Below are 14,728 nucleotides of genomic sequence, written 5' to 3' on the forward strand. Positions count from 1 at the left end.
TCCCAAAGAAACAGCTCTGTGAAACGCCCTGTCGTCAAATACTGCCTTTGGGCATGGCAGTATATTCGGCCTGATGCGGGAGGCTCTCTCCTTCCATCTGTCAATAAATTCCAGAGAGCGGGCAATACTTGAAACTGACATCAAACGGGTGGCGCGGAAAGCCGTGCAAAATTCCCACCCAGAAAAATGAATGAAGGTGAAGTTCTATCGATGAGTCAGCCGAAGCTGAGGGAGAAAGAGAAAAGGGGGGGAAATCCATTTCCAACGCGCTCGCTTATAAAGGCTGCCACAGGCAGCGGAGACGATACCAAGACGATTCGCGCCGTTTTCGAAGCAACACCTCCAGCGAGCAGCTTGGAAAGAGCAGCCAAGATGCGTAAGAGCAGCAGCAGCAGCAGCGCCGGAGCCGCCTCTCCAGGTGAGTGGTCTTTAGCGGACCCTCTTTCCCCCCCTTTTAGCCAATCACGTCCGATATGCAAATCGCGGCGGGGCTAGAGCGAGACGAGTCTGGGGTCTTGCGCTGAGCAAGGAAGTTGCTTAGCTATCGAGAGGAGTTGTCTGAAGTTTGAGCTCTTCGGTGTTACCTCCCTCTTTAAAAGAGCGCGATAAAAGTTTCTCTCTTACGCCCAGCGCTTAATTTCAAACAGCGAAGCAGGTGTGCTCAACATCCAATGCAGTGATTCCAAAAAGCAAACAAACTTGGGTCCCCTGCTGCTTTTGGACTACAAAACTCCCATCACTCCCTAGCTAGCAAGACCAGCGGTCGGGGATGATGGGAAATGTAGTCCCAAAACAGCTGGAGACCCAAGTTTCGGAAACGCTGCTCCACTGCCTTCTGAATTCCAGCTGCCGCGAACCGCAAGATGGGGAAACGCTTTTGCGCTCAGATCTTGTTTGTCGGCTTTCCGTGGACATTCCGTTGGCCACTGTGAGAAGAGGATGCTGGGATAGATGGGCCACCCTGGCCTGATCCAGCATGCCTCTTCTTACATTCATATGGGAAGAGATAGTTTGGGATTAAGTGGTAAAGGCTCTGGAAGGCCAATCCCTGGCTTCTCCTTTGGGCCACCCTTGTATCTTAACTCTCTATGCTCCAAGGGCAAGCATTGGCTCTGTAAACACCAAGAGCCTTGGGCATAAATTAAGGCCTATTTTTGTTCTTCCCTTTGTCCCTCTGTCTTCCCAAGACTGAGTCACTGACGTCTCCCCACTGCAGAGGAGCCAGCATGCCTGGTGATGCTTCCAGGGGTCAGTTGTGGCTGCTTGAAGTAAGGGTTATATCCTGCAGAGCTGTGCTGATTTCCAAAGAGGAGCATTGTTTAAAGTGGTGTTGAGCAACGAGGTGTTTATCTTTTTCTGGTACAGCAGTGTGTTCGAGATTAACGACATCACCACTGCCAAGTCACCTTGTTTAGGTGGAATTTTGGGGTAGCATATGTTGGTGTATGTGTGGATTTAAAATTGTGCAATTATTTATTATTATTATTATTTATATGGCTTAAGATAAAAATTATTTTTGTTGGCATATGTCTGTCTTGGGAGACAATAGGAAATGCTAAAACTATAAAGGGAGTCATTTAAAAAACAATTACACATGAATAGAATTTATTAAAAATATATAAATATAAAATAAGTATTAAAAACATACAGATAATTCCAATAAAAACAGCACGTCACCAGCGCTTTCATTAGGCTGTTTCCAGTGCTGAATTTTGAATTTGTCTTCACATCAGGTTATCCAAAATGTGTGTGTGTGCGGCTTTGTCATGCTGGCCACATGCCCCGGAAGCTGTCTGCAGACAAAAGCCAGCTCCCGCACAGTATGCCGCAACCCCAGAGTCATCCGCAACTGGACCTAATGGTCAGGGGTCCCTTTAATGCTGCCTGGTGCATTCAGAACACACCCTTAGGGAAAGCAAGGGGATTAGTGCCTTTAGGATTTTGTTTCTTTTTGAAGGCAGGAGTTATTACAACACAGCCCATTACAAATGATCTGCCGATTACTCTCTCACAAACACACACCCAAAAAACTTGCGAAATAGCCCTCCCTGCTTCAGCATTCCTGAATAGGATGACAAAATGAGGACTATGGGCATTGATCCTTGGGCATTGTGCCCAGGTTTTGCTTAAAACGCCTAAAAAGAACAATGGTGTGATTCTTCCAAGATATACTAGTGTTTTTAATTACTTTATGTACTGTGGTCTTATAATCCTGTTTTGTATGCAAGCCATTTTTTTTTAACCAGCTGCACCAGCACATATATGTGCAATATCGCCTGCTGCAATAGCTAAACATGGTCTTTATATATTATGTAAGTTTGGGGCTTTATCAATAAATGCACAAGTTTTGTAATGCAACTGCAGTATATATATGTATATATGTGACAGGGGGCAGGGGTGAGTTTGCGATCATTTTCTCTCTTGACAGCCATCTGTCAGGAATGCTTTGATGGTGTTTCCTGCTTGGCAGGGGGTTGGACTGGATGGCGCTTGTGGTCTCTTCCAACTCTATGATTCTCTCTCTCTCTCTCATGCTTCTGATATAGACAGGAAGATGTTGCGTGAGAAACTGAAAAAAGTGTTGGAAGTAATTTGCCAAGTCAGAGGGATCTTTATGACCTCCATTTCCTATATGTGGCTCTTGACTTTGTTCCAGGTTCCTGGTTCCTGGTAGCTTTTATCTGCCTAAGCCTGCCCAGCTCATTGGCTTATCATCTTCACACCAAAGGACCAGCCACCAAAGGCCTGGCAGCCAATTTAAGCAATTGCCTGGTTCTTTCCTCGCATCTGATGGACGCAGCTGATACGGCGCTGCATCAGCTCCAGGTATGCCATTATTTCTTGGAAGAACATAACATTATTAGCATTAGCATTGGCATTCATCCTGATCATAGCTGTCAACTTTCGGATTTGAAAATAAGGGATCAGGAGCCTCACCTGTCCTAGGGACAGTCTACGGTATATCTAACAATCTAGGATAGCAGCGGGAAACAGCGCTGGAACAAGGGAATTTCCAGCAAAAAAAGGGAAAGTTGACAGTTGTGGCTTGGAATAAGGGAGTTTCCCACAAAAAAAGGGAGGGTTGGCAGCTATGATCCTGATTTGCTTGCAGAAAGCGTACACAGAGATTAAACTATGTGCAGTCTATAATGAGCGATTGTTCTGATTTGGTTGTGGGCAGGTTATACGACACTGAGCATTCATCTTGGTTTCCTTACACAGCGGTTATATGTGTTCCTATTAATTAATTTTTCAGTGTCTTTCACTGTCACCTTCCTAACTGCAAACTGTTCATTTGTTTTAAAGTGAATGTGTTGCAGCAGGGTGACACAAGCGTTTTGATCCACTTCAGTTGCACAAACCTAAATTTCTGGTAGCTGCCTGAGTCCTTCCTGCAAAATGCAGACAGACTGGAGGTGATCTTGTACAATGAGTATAAAAAGAGCGTTATAGAGTTTAACTGGTGAAAGAGGGGGGGGAAGCTGAGAAAGTATTTCCTCTCCTACAGAAATGTTGAATGAGTGATTTGGGAGAAAGAGAACAGCTCAGATGTTACAAGCAGCAGGGAGTTGAGAAAGATGAGGAGAGTGCCAGTAGTTTTGGTTGGGCTGAGAACAGTTTCAATGGAGCTGCAGAAAGCAGTTTGTAAGTGGTAATATGTGTGCATATGAATTAGCCCTCATATGCTCCCTGGCACTGACATTGCAAAACTTTTTACAGGCTTCTTTCTTTCTGCCACCTCCCACCTCCCCCCTCCACTTAAGGCTGGCAACACCCATTATATTTTACAGGCATCCTGTGTGATCTGAGAGACATCTCTCTCACAGCCAATCTGCCAAAAGAAGGGAGAAAGCTGCTTTTTGCAGGTGATTGCAAAAGAGACTTCTCCCTTGCTCAGTCAATACCGTAGTACTTGTCTTGGCTTGCCTTTGGCTGCCTGTGCTTCTCCCCAACAAGGCACAGGTGCATGCAGCTGAATTGAGCAGGATGCAGCCAAACTGAACAGCATGGCATCTGCCGAGCAAGGGTTTAATCCTGCTGCTTTGGCTGCTTTCCTGGCTCCTAGTTGCTGAAGGCTTGAAGGAGAGTTCTTTATAAAGGCTTTAATCCAGGCTTCCTCAAACTTGGCCCTCCAGATGTTTTTGGCCTACAACTCCCATGATCCCTAGCTAGCGGGAACAGTGGCCAGGGATGATGGGAATTGTAGTCTCAAAACATCTGGAGGGCTGAGGTTGAGAAAACCTGCTTTTAATCCTTATATTACTCTAGTGCATATGCAAATTTCTGTCTTAAGGCACTTCAGGCAATATCATGGTTAGTCCTAAATACAGCTACAGCTCTGGATGTTGATCCGATGCTGTCACACACCTTGTCTATCCTATATATAGGAATGGAGTGAGCTCACCTTAAGGCTATTTCCTTCTCTTTTGATTCCTCCTGGGCCCACGTGACAGGGGAGGTGTTTGCCTCCTGAGAGGTGGCTGGAACAGGTGAAAAACCCGCCTCTGGGCAGAGCTACTCCCAATATCTGACATGCCAAGGTGAGCATGCCAGAGAGAGGCTCTGACAAAATTGGCGTGGGAGTCAGGGATGGAGAGGAAGGCAGAATTCGTGGCTCCTGGAGCAACACCGGATGAGACGCAAGGGAGCGGCCTCTCCAGGATCCTTGCTTGCAGATTCCTCTACTCCTGGCAGAGGTTCACACATCCAGCCCAGGGCCCTTCCCCAAGTGCTTGGTCAATTGTCCATCTGCATTGTCCTGTCTTGGCCAGTCCATGACACTCTTGAGCACCTGTTCCCTGCTAGGAACAGTCCCCCCCATCAGCTGATGTCACAAGTGATGTCAGTTGATGGGCAGGTGGGTGTGGTTTGGGTAAAATGGCCTCTTTTATCAGGACACGGACAAGGGCTATTCCAGTCCAGAAACGGCTATAGCTGGGGATAGGTGTTTCTTGACCTCTGAGGCCACCTGTCAGCAGAGAACTGAGGACATGGTCCACCTATTCCTTTGCAGCAATGGCGAGGAGACTTCAGCTCCTGGGCCAAATTAGGACTGCCAGTCTACCCCTGCCAGGCTTGCAATGCGGTTTGGCCCAAACCACACTTGCCGGGGTGCTTATCACCTGACACCATATGACAGGTAAAACAGCAACTCCAAATTCAAAAGGAAGAACCAGGAGCACCCTCTAGGTACGTTCCTGATTCTTCCCTTTGCAGCGACAGCCATGACTTGAATTCATTGCATCTGCAAAGGAAGGATCTTTGCAGCCACCACTTAAATTCTTTCTTAAATTCAAGCCACGGCTGCAAAGGTCTGGAATCTTTATTCCTTATATACTAGCTGGGCTAATTCCTATGTAATATTGTGATGTAAACTTGCTCTGCTTTGATTTTTGAGCCTGTCATTTATTGTGACCATTTTTAACTGAACAGTTAAGTCTCCGGCTTGTTGATTTGCAGTGCTCAGGTTGTTTTTAAAAATCCACTAATAGTAATGAAGGGCATAATGAGTTTTGCAGAATGTCGAAAAGTAGCGCATGCAATCCATTCTCTAGTAAGCTCTGCTAAATGGCAACTGGGATCAATAAGGTGATAGGACTGCGCATCCTGCTCTGCAGATCAGCACACTGTGGAAAACCGCTGTCTGAGCCTACACAGTCAATCCCTTATCAAATGTATTCCAAATAGCACATTTCTCGAACGCCCATGAAATATGGGAATACTATTGTGTTCTGTCTACTGAAGATATGCTTGTCTCTCTAGCATGGCTTAGAGCTACTTTGCCTTGATCCTGACTTGTTCCTGGAGTTCAGAATACAGACCACACCTACCTGCCAGGGTTGGGGCAGCAAAACACATCCTGCAGTTTTGAATCTATCAAAACAAATGAAAATGGGACTGAATCTTTGCAGCTGATTTGAAGCACTCTCCATCTAGGGATCTGCATGTTCTTTGTCCCACTGCACTTAAAATATTTGTAAATACATATTGCTCAAACACTGTTATGCCTTCAGTTTTTTCCTCCTTATGGGAACTGAACCTCAGAAAAGGCGGAAGGACCAAACAGTGCAATAGGTGAAAAGACGGTGGGATATTCCAAGTGGAGCCTGAAAGTGCTACAAAATGTTATGAGTTCCAGCCATGTTGTCTTCCAGCTTTCCATAACTGTTCCTGCACCCAATAGCCAGTCAGTGCTCCATACCTTCTGAACATGCTCAGTCCTCCATGGGTTGTTTTTAGCTGCATTAAAGACTGGCACTCACCTCTGAACTCTGGAAATAAGAGACAGTGGTGGGGATGGATGGATGGATGAATAATCTGAAGTGTTAGCAGAGATATAGGTATAGACTCCTTGCTTCTCTTGCACATGCAGAAATAAATACCTACTATGATCCCTCCCTGATTTCTGAACCATGCAACAGAATGAGTCATTGCCATGCCAATCTGGTGATGATGGCAACTGCTGGAATATCTGGGTCAACCTGGGTCAGGAATGCTTTGATGGTGTTTCCTGCTTGGCAGGGGGTTGGACTGGATGGCCCTTGTGGTCTCTTCCAACTCTATGATTCTATGATTCTATGATTCTAACCTGCTGTACCGCAGCAGGTTCATATTCTTGAGCACTATTGTAACATCTCACTATTGTAACATTTTTATGCTAAACACTTAATAGCAAGCACAGTGAGGTGGAATGATTTCTCTGAAAGGTCCATAGAAATAAAAAAGAATGGCTGCAATCCTAAACCCAATTACTAGTACGCCTCACGGTGGGACGTACATAGGGTTACACTGTTAGAACCAACTCTGTTTGAAAGTAAGGGCAGCATTTTCTTTGTGGGCAGTTTCAGAGGTTCGGACAGAGGTTCCCACACTTGTTTACAAGGTGTACAGCATAGCTCATATGTCACTCTTCATAGTGAGATGTGCATATTACACATGTGGAAACTTTCATGCCCCAAAGGGCGATGGGGGAGATGTTGTAGGCTGAACTTCTAAGCAAACAAGCATGGGAAGAAGTGGGACTCACCTACACTTCCTTTTTCCCTTAGAAAGCCTAAGCCATTCTGGATATTTGTCAGTAGCCATGACCAAGCAGTGATGCAAGGTCTTCAGCACAACTCCCATTGCACCCAGTAACTGTACTGATTCAATTAATATTCTCTTTGCTTTTATAGAAGCAATTTAATTGTACAATGGAATATAATGTTCCTGAAAACCCTAAGAATGAAGAGAAGATCCAGAAGGCCTGTATGGGAGGAAGTTCACTGAAGGTATTACAATAAGTACTTTCTAACAAATGCAGTGGGTTAGCCAAATTAATGGTTGCAGTGAAATTAATGCTTCTCATCTTGCATCTTTGATTTCAGCCTGGACTCTGCCCCTCAGGAGAAAATGATGCTGTTGATGAGGTAAATTTCCATCCTCAGATGGCAGCAAGTTTATTTGTCTTGTGTAAAAGAATCTTCCAGAAAACTTGCTTATATCTTTATTGTTGCTATTTCTTGTAGACTTCATGCATGGACACCATCTATAAAATTTTGAAACACTATATGGTGGAAATCAAGGATTTTAATTCTTCAGATCTTATTCATGCTGTCAGCCTTACGATGCAGGTAGATATATATATATATATACTGTATATATAATTGAACTATCAAAAATATTGCTTTGCCTTCTTTGAATCCTGTAATTTTACCGAATTCCATAGCTCTTTCGTAAACTTCATGAAAGATGTAACAGTCAGACCAACTGATTTAATCAGACAGAAAATACCTATGGTTGCGTTAAACTCACATCTTTACTTTGCATGGGTGTAGGTGTGTATGTATCCAGAAGGATGAATTATAATGTCAACAAACGCTGATGATTCATAGCAATTACAAATGTTGCAATTAGCATGTCTGATATTCTAAGCAGTTACAAACAGCAATGGAGAACCTGTGGCTTTCTAGATCTTAACATAACTTTGACTCTTCCTCTTACTCTGCCATGCCTTTCCCCCTCATGGTAGCATGCTTTTCTGTTCCCATTTCATAAATGTGAGGCATCGTTATACTGTTTCAAACAATTAGGTCCTGCATCAGTTATGTGTGAATGTGTGCCCCTGCATTCATCTTTATTTTTGATTGTGCTTCTTTTATAGGCTTTGAATGCCAGCCAGAACATCACTGAGCAGCCACCACCCTCACCACAACAACCTTCGAGGAAGACATTTGAAATGGAGATGAAGGAATGTGAAATTCTTCTAACTTTGCAGCAGCTCACTCAGACCATCGACAGAACCTTGAGACACCGCTACCAGAAGTCTCTAGAAATGCAAATGTAATACTGGTCCTCAAATATTTTAGTTTTTTTAAAGGGAGGCGGTGGGGAGAATAGAATCATAGATAGAAACCGCTCAAATACACTTTCATCTATTCCAAAACAGTGCAATGAAACGGGATTAGCAGCACCCATAACAGATTATCATACATAATCTGGTTTATGATGCACCACAAATAGAGATCAAAATCTACCATGACATGTGTGCCTGTAAGAGATCTGCAGGCTGAAACCAGTGTGCTGCATCACATATTGCTAGAGGAAGAAGGGAAATGCCCCAGAATCAATTGGCAATTATTATTATTGTTGTAGGAAAACGCCTTCCCAAATGAAATCCTCATAATTCAGCAGCAGGCTGAGAATCTACATGCATTCCTTTGCCAGTCAGGTGCTGTGTAGATTACAACCAAGTGCCTTCTTAAATAAAATGTTAGGAATTTACAATGCAATCCTATACATGTCTACTCAGAAGTGAGTCCCATTGAGCTCAGTTGGGCTCACTCCCAAGTAAATAGTCTAGGATTTTAGCCTTGCTTTCATCATCATCATCATTTATTATTTATACCCCGCCCATCTGGCTGGGTTTCCCCAGCCACTCTGGGCAGCTTCCAACAAAATATTAAAATACAACGGTCTGTTAAACATTAAAAGCTGCCCTAAACAAGGCTGCCTTCAGATGTCTTCTAAAAGTCTGATAGATGTTTTTCTCTTGGACATATGGTGGGAGGGTGTTCCACAGGGCAGGTGCCACTACCGAGAAGGCCCTCTGCCTGGTTCCCTGTAACTTGGCTTCTTGCAGCGAGGGAACTGCCAGAAGGCCCTCGGCACTGGACCTCAGTGTCCGGGCAGAACGATGAGGGTGGAGATGCTCCTTCAGGTATACTGGACCGAGGGTGTGTAGGGAAAATACGTTGCAGAAAACCAAAATACTTACAAAGAATTCCACTTTCTTCTTTGTCCCCTCCCGGGTTAAAAATCTGGTCATCTTCCACCTTGACTACTTTCCTTAGAAGTAAGCAATTCAGGACACAGAGGTCTGTTGGTTTTTGAGTGTGTTTTCTTTTTGCTAATAATGTCAAGCGCTCTGCACAGTTATGGTGCTGTCCAATTAAGAAGAGCCTGCTGGATCAGGCCAATGACCCATCTAGTCCAGCATCCTGTTCTCACAGTGGCCAACGAGATGCCTGTGGGGAAAACCAGCAAGCAGGATTCAAGCACAAGAGCCCTCTGCTGTCCTGTGGATTCCAGCAACTGGCATTTGGAAGCATTGTTGCCTCCTGTGGTGGAAGCAGTGTGTAGCCCTATTTATAAATAAGCTATCTTTATAAGTAATTTATGAGTAATTTATATAATGTATTTAAAAACTTATTTATATTTATGGCCAAATAAATTATTGTTTAAATTATATTGGAGCAATGTTATTCGTTCGTTTTATTTTTCCTTTTTGTTATGATTTCGTTTCAATGAGGAAGGAAAACAAAGCTTTAGGCCGTCGAAGGGCGGGATAGAGAGTTGTGTTTCCAGCATGCAGCAAACTGTGCAATGAAGATCCTAGGTTCAAATCTGTGGAGCAAGGGAGTTCCACAACTTAGGGACTGCTACTGAGAAAGCCCCCTCCCTGGCAGCCACTTCCTACACTTCTGAGGGAGGTAAAGGTAAAGGGGGCCCTGACCATCGGGTCCAGTCGTGTCCGACTCTGGGGTTGCGGTGCTCATCTCACTCTATAGGCCAAGGGAGCCAGTGTTTGTCCGAAGACAGCTTCCGGGTCATGTGGCCAGCATGACAAAGCTGCTTCTGGCGAACCAGAGCAGCGCACGGAAACACCGTTTACCTTCCCGCCGGAGCGGCCCCTATTTATCTACTTGCACTTTGATGTGCTTTTGAACTGCTATGGTGGGCAGGAGCTGGGACCGAGCAACTGGAGCTCACCCCATTGCAGGGATTCGAACCGCCAACCTTCTGATCAGCAAGCCCTAGACTCTGCGGTTTAACCCACAGCGCCACCTGGGTCCCTTCTGAGGGAGGTAGTTGGTTTAAAAGGTCAGTTGGTTAGAGCATGGTCCTCACAACACCAAGGTCACAGGTTCGATTCCCATACGGGACAGCTGGATATTCCTGCATTGCGGGGGTTCAAGCTGGATGAGCTTCAGGGTCCCTTCCAACTCTACAATTCCACGATTCTACAACATTATCAGGAACTGTGAGGAGGCCAGAGCCAGCTAACTAGGGTCTGCAAACTACCATTTTCCATAACGGATTCGGCAGCGAGGCATTTATTGAAAGCACAAGTGTGGTTTTTAACTCTCCTACTATCAAATAACATTATTTCAGCAGGTTGGATGGAAAAACCAACCAGCCATTTGTTGTTGCTAAAGATGCTCTTTTTATGACAGCTCTAATTTAACAGGTACAGTACTTAGATTTCAGCCTAATTGGCCCAAGGTCATTAGTAAGACAAAACCGGTTTCACCATTTCATTTCCATTAAATAAAAAAGGATTGGCGCAATTATTTATTTGTTTTTTGTTTTTTTTAAAAAAGGATTAACACAACATACAGTCAAGTCTGTTTCCAAGGAAATATATACAACACAGAAATGTACCACGTAAGAAATGGGTGACATTTGGGGGAAGACATGTAAATTACATTCCTAGAGAGATGCAAAATCTTTCCATGGTGTCAATGCTAAACTGTAAAATGGTTTTACAATGTTTAGAGCTACTCTGCCCTTCTAAAAGGACACAGGCAGTGTGTGGGTGCTGGTTTCATGCTACATGATGTGTCCCAAGTGCAGTAGAGTTTGATACCGTGTTTTCCCGAAAATAAGACACTGTCTTATATTTATTTTTCCTCAATAAGGCACACTATGGCTTATTTTCAAGGGATGTCTTATTTTTATTACGCGTCCAGCCTCGCCTCTTCCTTGGCGCCCTCCAGAACAGCGCCTATCACTACCGGTATGTCTTATTTTCGGGGTATGGCTTATATTGTGCAAATGCTTAGAAATCCTGCTACGGCTTATTTTATGGGTATGTCTTAACATACAGGGTACTACATGACTCCTTGAGGATCTAAAACTTGATTCACAGCGTTTTGCATCCTTTAAAAACAACAACTGTATTGCCACTTTACTGGGGGTGATGAACCTACTGTCAAGTATTACCATATTGGCCCGAATACAAGCTGCACCCAAATATAAGCTGCACCTTTAAAATGGTGGGGGGGGGAGAAGTACCTGAATATAAGCCGTTCCATTCCTTGCTGCACCTGGCTGCGTACTTTGGGGGGGGGAGGCGCTGCGTTGCCAGCAGCCTTTTCCCTTCCTCGCTCTCTCCCAGTGTGGTGTAGTGGTTAAGAGCGGTAGACTGGGGAACCGGGTTCGTGTCTCCGCTCCTCCACATGCAGCTGCTGGGTCACCTTGGACTAGTCACACTTCTTTGAAGTCTGTCAACCCCACTCGCCTCACAGAGTGTTTGTTGTGGGGGAGGAAGGGAGAGGAGATTGTGAGCCGCTTTGAGACTCCTTCGGGTAGTGACAAAGCGGGATATCAAATCCAAACTCTTCTTCTACTCTTCTTCTCCCTTCTATCCTTGGAGAGGATGGGTGGGTGCTGTTTTGCCGCACTCCTGGCGCTGTTTGCCCCTGACTGCATACCATACAGTCGTGAATACAAGCCACACTTTAACTTTTCATGGTTGGAATGGGGGGGGGGAGTGAGGCTTATATTCAGGCCAATACGGTATTAGAAAGCTCTTAGACAAAGAACAAGGTTGTAGGTACACCATAATTCAACAAGAGCATTTTTTAAATAAAAAAAGTCCAAAGTGTGGTGTTGAATGCAGAATACTCATCTTCCTGAAAGACTCACTTTTTTTCAGTAAGGCAAGCTTCAAGTCCTTATTGCTATAAAAAATACAGTGTGCAAGGAACATCTGCTAAAACGTCAGACGCCAGAGAAATGGTTGGATATTTCAAGTGTTTCTCAGGGTAGGGCTTCAGTGACCTGCACTGCTTGCTTACCCACCACCTTATGGCTAATAAAACCAGGTTATATAAAACAGCTAAACAGAATTTAAGCAAATTTCCTATGTTTGAATGGTCTCAGAATCCAGCTTTTCTTGGTACATAATTTTTTCAATAGCTTGACATGTTGGGGAAGGAGGTGCCCAAGTCTGTATTTTGCCAAGCTGCAATTCCTACTCCCCTCAAAAAAACCAACAACCCTGAGCTGACTGTGAGGTCTGTTGTGCCTGTCAGTCCACATACACTGAGCACAAACCTGAAAGTGTGCCCAAAATGCCCCAGAGTTACACATTGCAGAAGACTAGAAACTGTAATCAAGTTGCTCATCAGAGAACTTTTTTGTCATTAGCACTTCTGACACTGAGCAACTCCCACTAAGGTTCTGAGGAGCCCTATGTTTGCTCGGTGTGCAGTTTCAAAACCACCTGATGACTTCAATGTGACTCAAAGCATTACACATAATATGTCTATATGGAAGCTTTCAGTCTCTTCCCATTCCCTTCGACAAGGGACTGGGAAAGTCTATAGCAGGAATGCTGCAGACGGAAAGCATGAAGAACCACAGTGTGTGCAATTGCACCCATGGGGAGTGAAAAGACAAACCTGTTTGTATCTTCACAAAGAGGATGTAGAAAAATACCTTCTCAGGTATGTGTCTGATGTATAACGCTGCAGAGAATGATTTAGGGCAGCACAATCAGTTCTGCCGCAGGGTAATTCCAAGCCTAGGGGAGCCGCAGGGCATCGCAACTATGACACAGTGAATTGAGCAGACTGGTAGGTAACAGGCAGAGGGCAGTGAATCTTGACCGCTGAAATGTGAAAGACCACAGTCCCGTCCCTGAACTACGTGTACTACCTGTACTATGGATTCAAACTACAAGAAAGAAGATTCCACCTAAACATTAGGAAGAACTTCCTGACAGTAAGAGCTGTTCGGCAGTGGAATTTGCTACCAAGGAGTGTGGTGGAGTCTCCTTCTTTGGAGGTCTTTAAGCAGAGGCTTGACAGCCATATGTCAAGAATGCTTTGATGGTGTTTCCTGCTCGGCAGGGGGTTGGACTGGATGGCCCTTGTGGTCTCTTCCAACTCTACGATTCTATGATTCTATACGTTCTCCTATGAATGTGGAAGACAAGAGAGCGAAGATCCCAGTTAATTCAGGCAGTGCAACGCAAGGAGACCCGAGAAGGTTTTGGAAGGCATTAATTCTCCTTGCACAGGTAAAACATGCATGAAGGCCGAATCTCCGACAGCAGGGCAGGCTGGGAAGTCATAAAAAAGCAACAAGTAGCTAAGCATTTGCCTGAGTTCACAGTTCCACATGCTTTTCTTCTTTCTTTCTTCTGCTCCAAAGTTTCCACAACTGGCCTATCTTTGTCACTTCATGGAAACCCTCCAAAGTTTTAAACAGTTTGCAATGCGTGGCGAAGTTCCTTTTCATCTTTTTTTTTGGAAAATGTACATGGAAGAACATTCCTGATGTTTCTTCTTTTTCAAGCTGTTTCCTCATGACTTTGCACCTGCTCTTAAAAAACCTGTAAAACAAAAATAAATGAGAATTAAGGAATTGCTTAGAACTTAAGTGTGGCATAACAGTTATTGCCTCTTACAACAGTAACAAAGTTCAGGTCCGCATGTGGCATAGGCATCTGTATGCATGTGTGCCCATCCTTCATCATATCATAAATAAATACATTCACAAACACTTTAAAATCAATTGCAAAACTGCTCTGGAAGTTGAAGGGAGGTATGGTGGTCATGTAAGAGACACTCCCCAAGTGACTGCCATAAACATCTGTTCTCTTTACATGCTGGAAATTTGCAGGCCCTGGATCTACCGCTCCCACAGCTTGCCCCAGGCCATTAAAATATAAGAAAAAGCGTTTTATATGTGTTATTACATTGTGACACCAGGTGGCGCTATGTAGTCCCATCCTTTGCCAGTGTGATTTCCCACTTTGAGGTTTACAACGCGTTTTTCTGAAACGCTTTTCTGATGTGCCTAGATCCAGCCTTAGAAACCACTTCTGCTGTCCTAAAAATATTCTGCTTCACCCTAAATATCTGAAACATCATACGCAAAGTATCAAGAGTGTTGATATTCACCTGTCAGAATTTCTAGCACATCATAGGGTGCCTTGCCATTAAGACAATCATATAAACTGCGGGCAGTTCCATTGTTCTGTTTCGAATCCCTCCATTTCCGCAACATCATGCATTTATACATATTAACGTCTTCTTCCTTTGCCTCAATCTGCTCGATGTCTTCGATGGACAAGTTAAGGTGTTCAATGCCAATTACTTTCCAGTTTTTACCCATCTTCTTTGCAAGAATCATCAGCTGCTGATCAGTTAGTACTGCTGAAGCTTTCATTCCATCT

General features: G+C 44.3%; 2 protein-coding genes across 6 annotated transcripts in view; one reads left to right on the plus strand and one right to left on the minus strand.

Annotated features, from left to right (window-relative positions):
• The first annotated feature begins 210 nt into the window (after positions 1 to 210).
• Positions 211 to 8,578, plus strand: IL12A (interleukin 12A). Its single transcript, XM_088669904.1, has 7 exons — positions 211 to 418; positions 847 to 928; positions 2,601 to 2,826; positions 7,176 to 7,271; positions 7,368 to 7,409; positions 7,509 to 7,613; positions 8,144 to 8,578. The coding sequence occupies exons 1-7, from the start codon at positions 211 to 213 to the stop codon at positions 8,324 to 8,326; spliced, it is 942 nt and encodes a 313-aa protein (XP_088526030.1). The 3' UTR covers positions 8,327 to 8,578.
• Positions 8,579 to 10,815: 2,237 nt separating this feature from the next.
• The window catches only part of LOC118093934 (NACHT, LRR and PYD domains-containing protein 1a-like), a 30,930-nt gene continuing 27,017 nt past the window's right edge, over positions 10,816 to 14,728 (minus strand). For all 5 annotated transcript variants that reach the window (XM_060274426.2, XM_060274424.2, XM_088669146.1 and 2 more), the window contains 2 exons: positions 14,454 to 14,726; positions 10,816 to 13,882 (listed from right to left, as the gene is read on the minus strand). In XM_060274426.2, the coding sequence (XP_060130409.2) occupies positions 13,854 to 13,882; positions 14,454 to 14,726 (302 nt within the window). In that variant the 3' untranslated portion in view covers positions 10,816 to 13,853. The remainder of the gene's footprint in view (positions 13,883 to 14,453; positions 14,727 to 14,728) is intronic.

The sequence above is a fragment of the Zootoca vivipara genome, chromosome 5 (assembly GCF_965207765.1).
Source record: "Zootoca vivipara chromosome 5, rZooViv2.hap1.1, whole genome shotgun sequence".
Classification (NCBI taxonomy): domain Eukaryota; kingdom Metazoa; phylum Chordata; class Lepidosauria; order Squamata; family Lacertidae; genus Zootoca; species Zootoca vivipara.

Bases quoted from the DNA above. Each gene is read 5' to 3' on its own strand.
- IL12A (XM_088669904.1), top strand. From the start codon at position 211: ATGAGTCAGCCGAAGCTGAGGGAGAAAGAGAAAAGGGGGGGAAATCCA. The intron at 2,827-7,175 runs GTATGCCATTAT...TTGCTTTTATAG, and splicing joins CGGCGCTGCATCAGCTCCAG to AAGCAATTTAATTGTACAAT. The intron at 7,614-8,143 runs GTAGATATATAT...CTTCTTTTATAG, and splicing joins CTGTCAGCCTTACGATGCAG to GCTTTGAATGCCAGCCAGAA.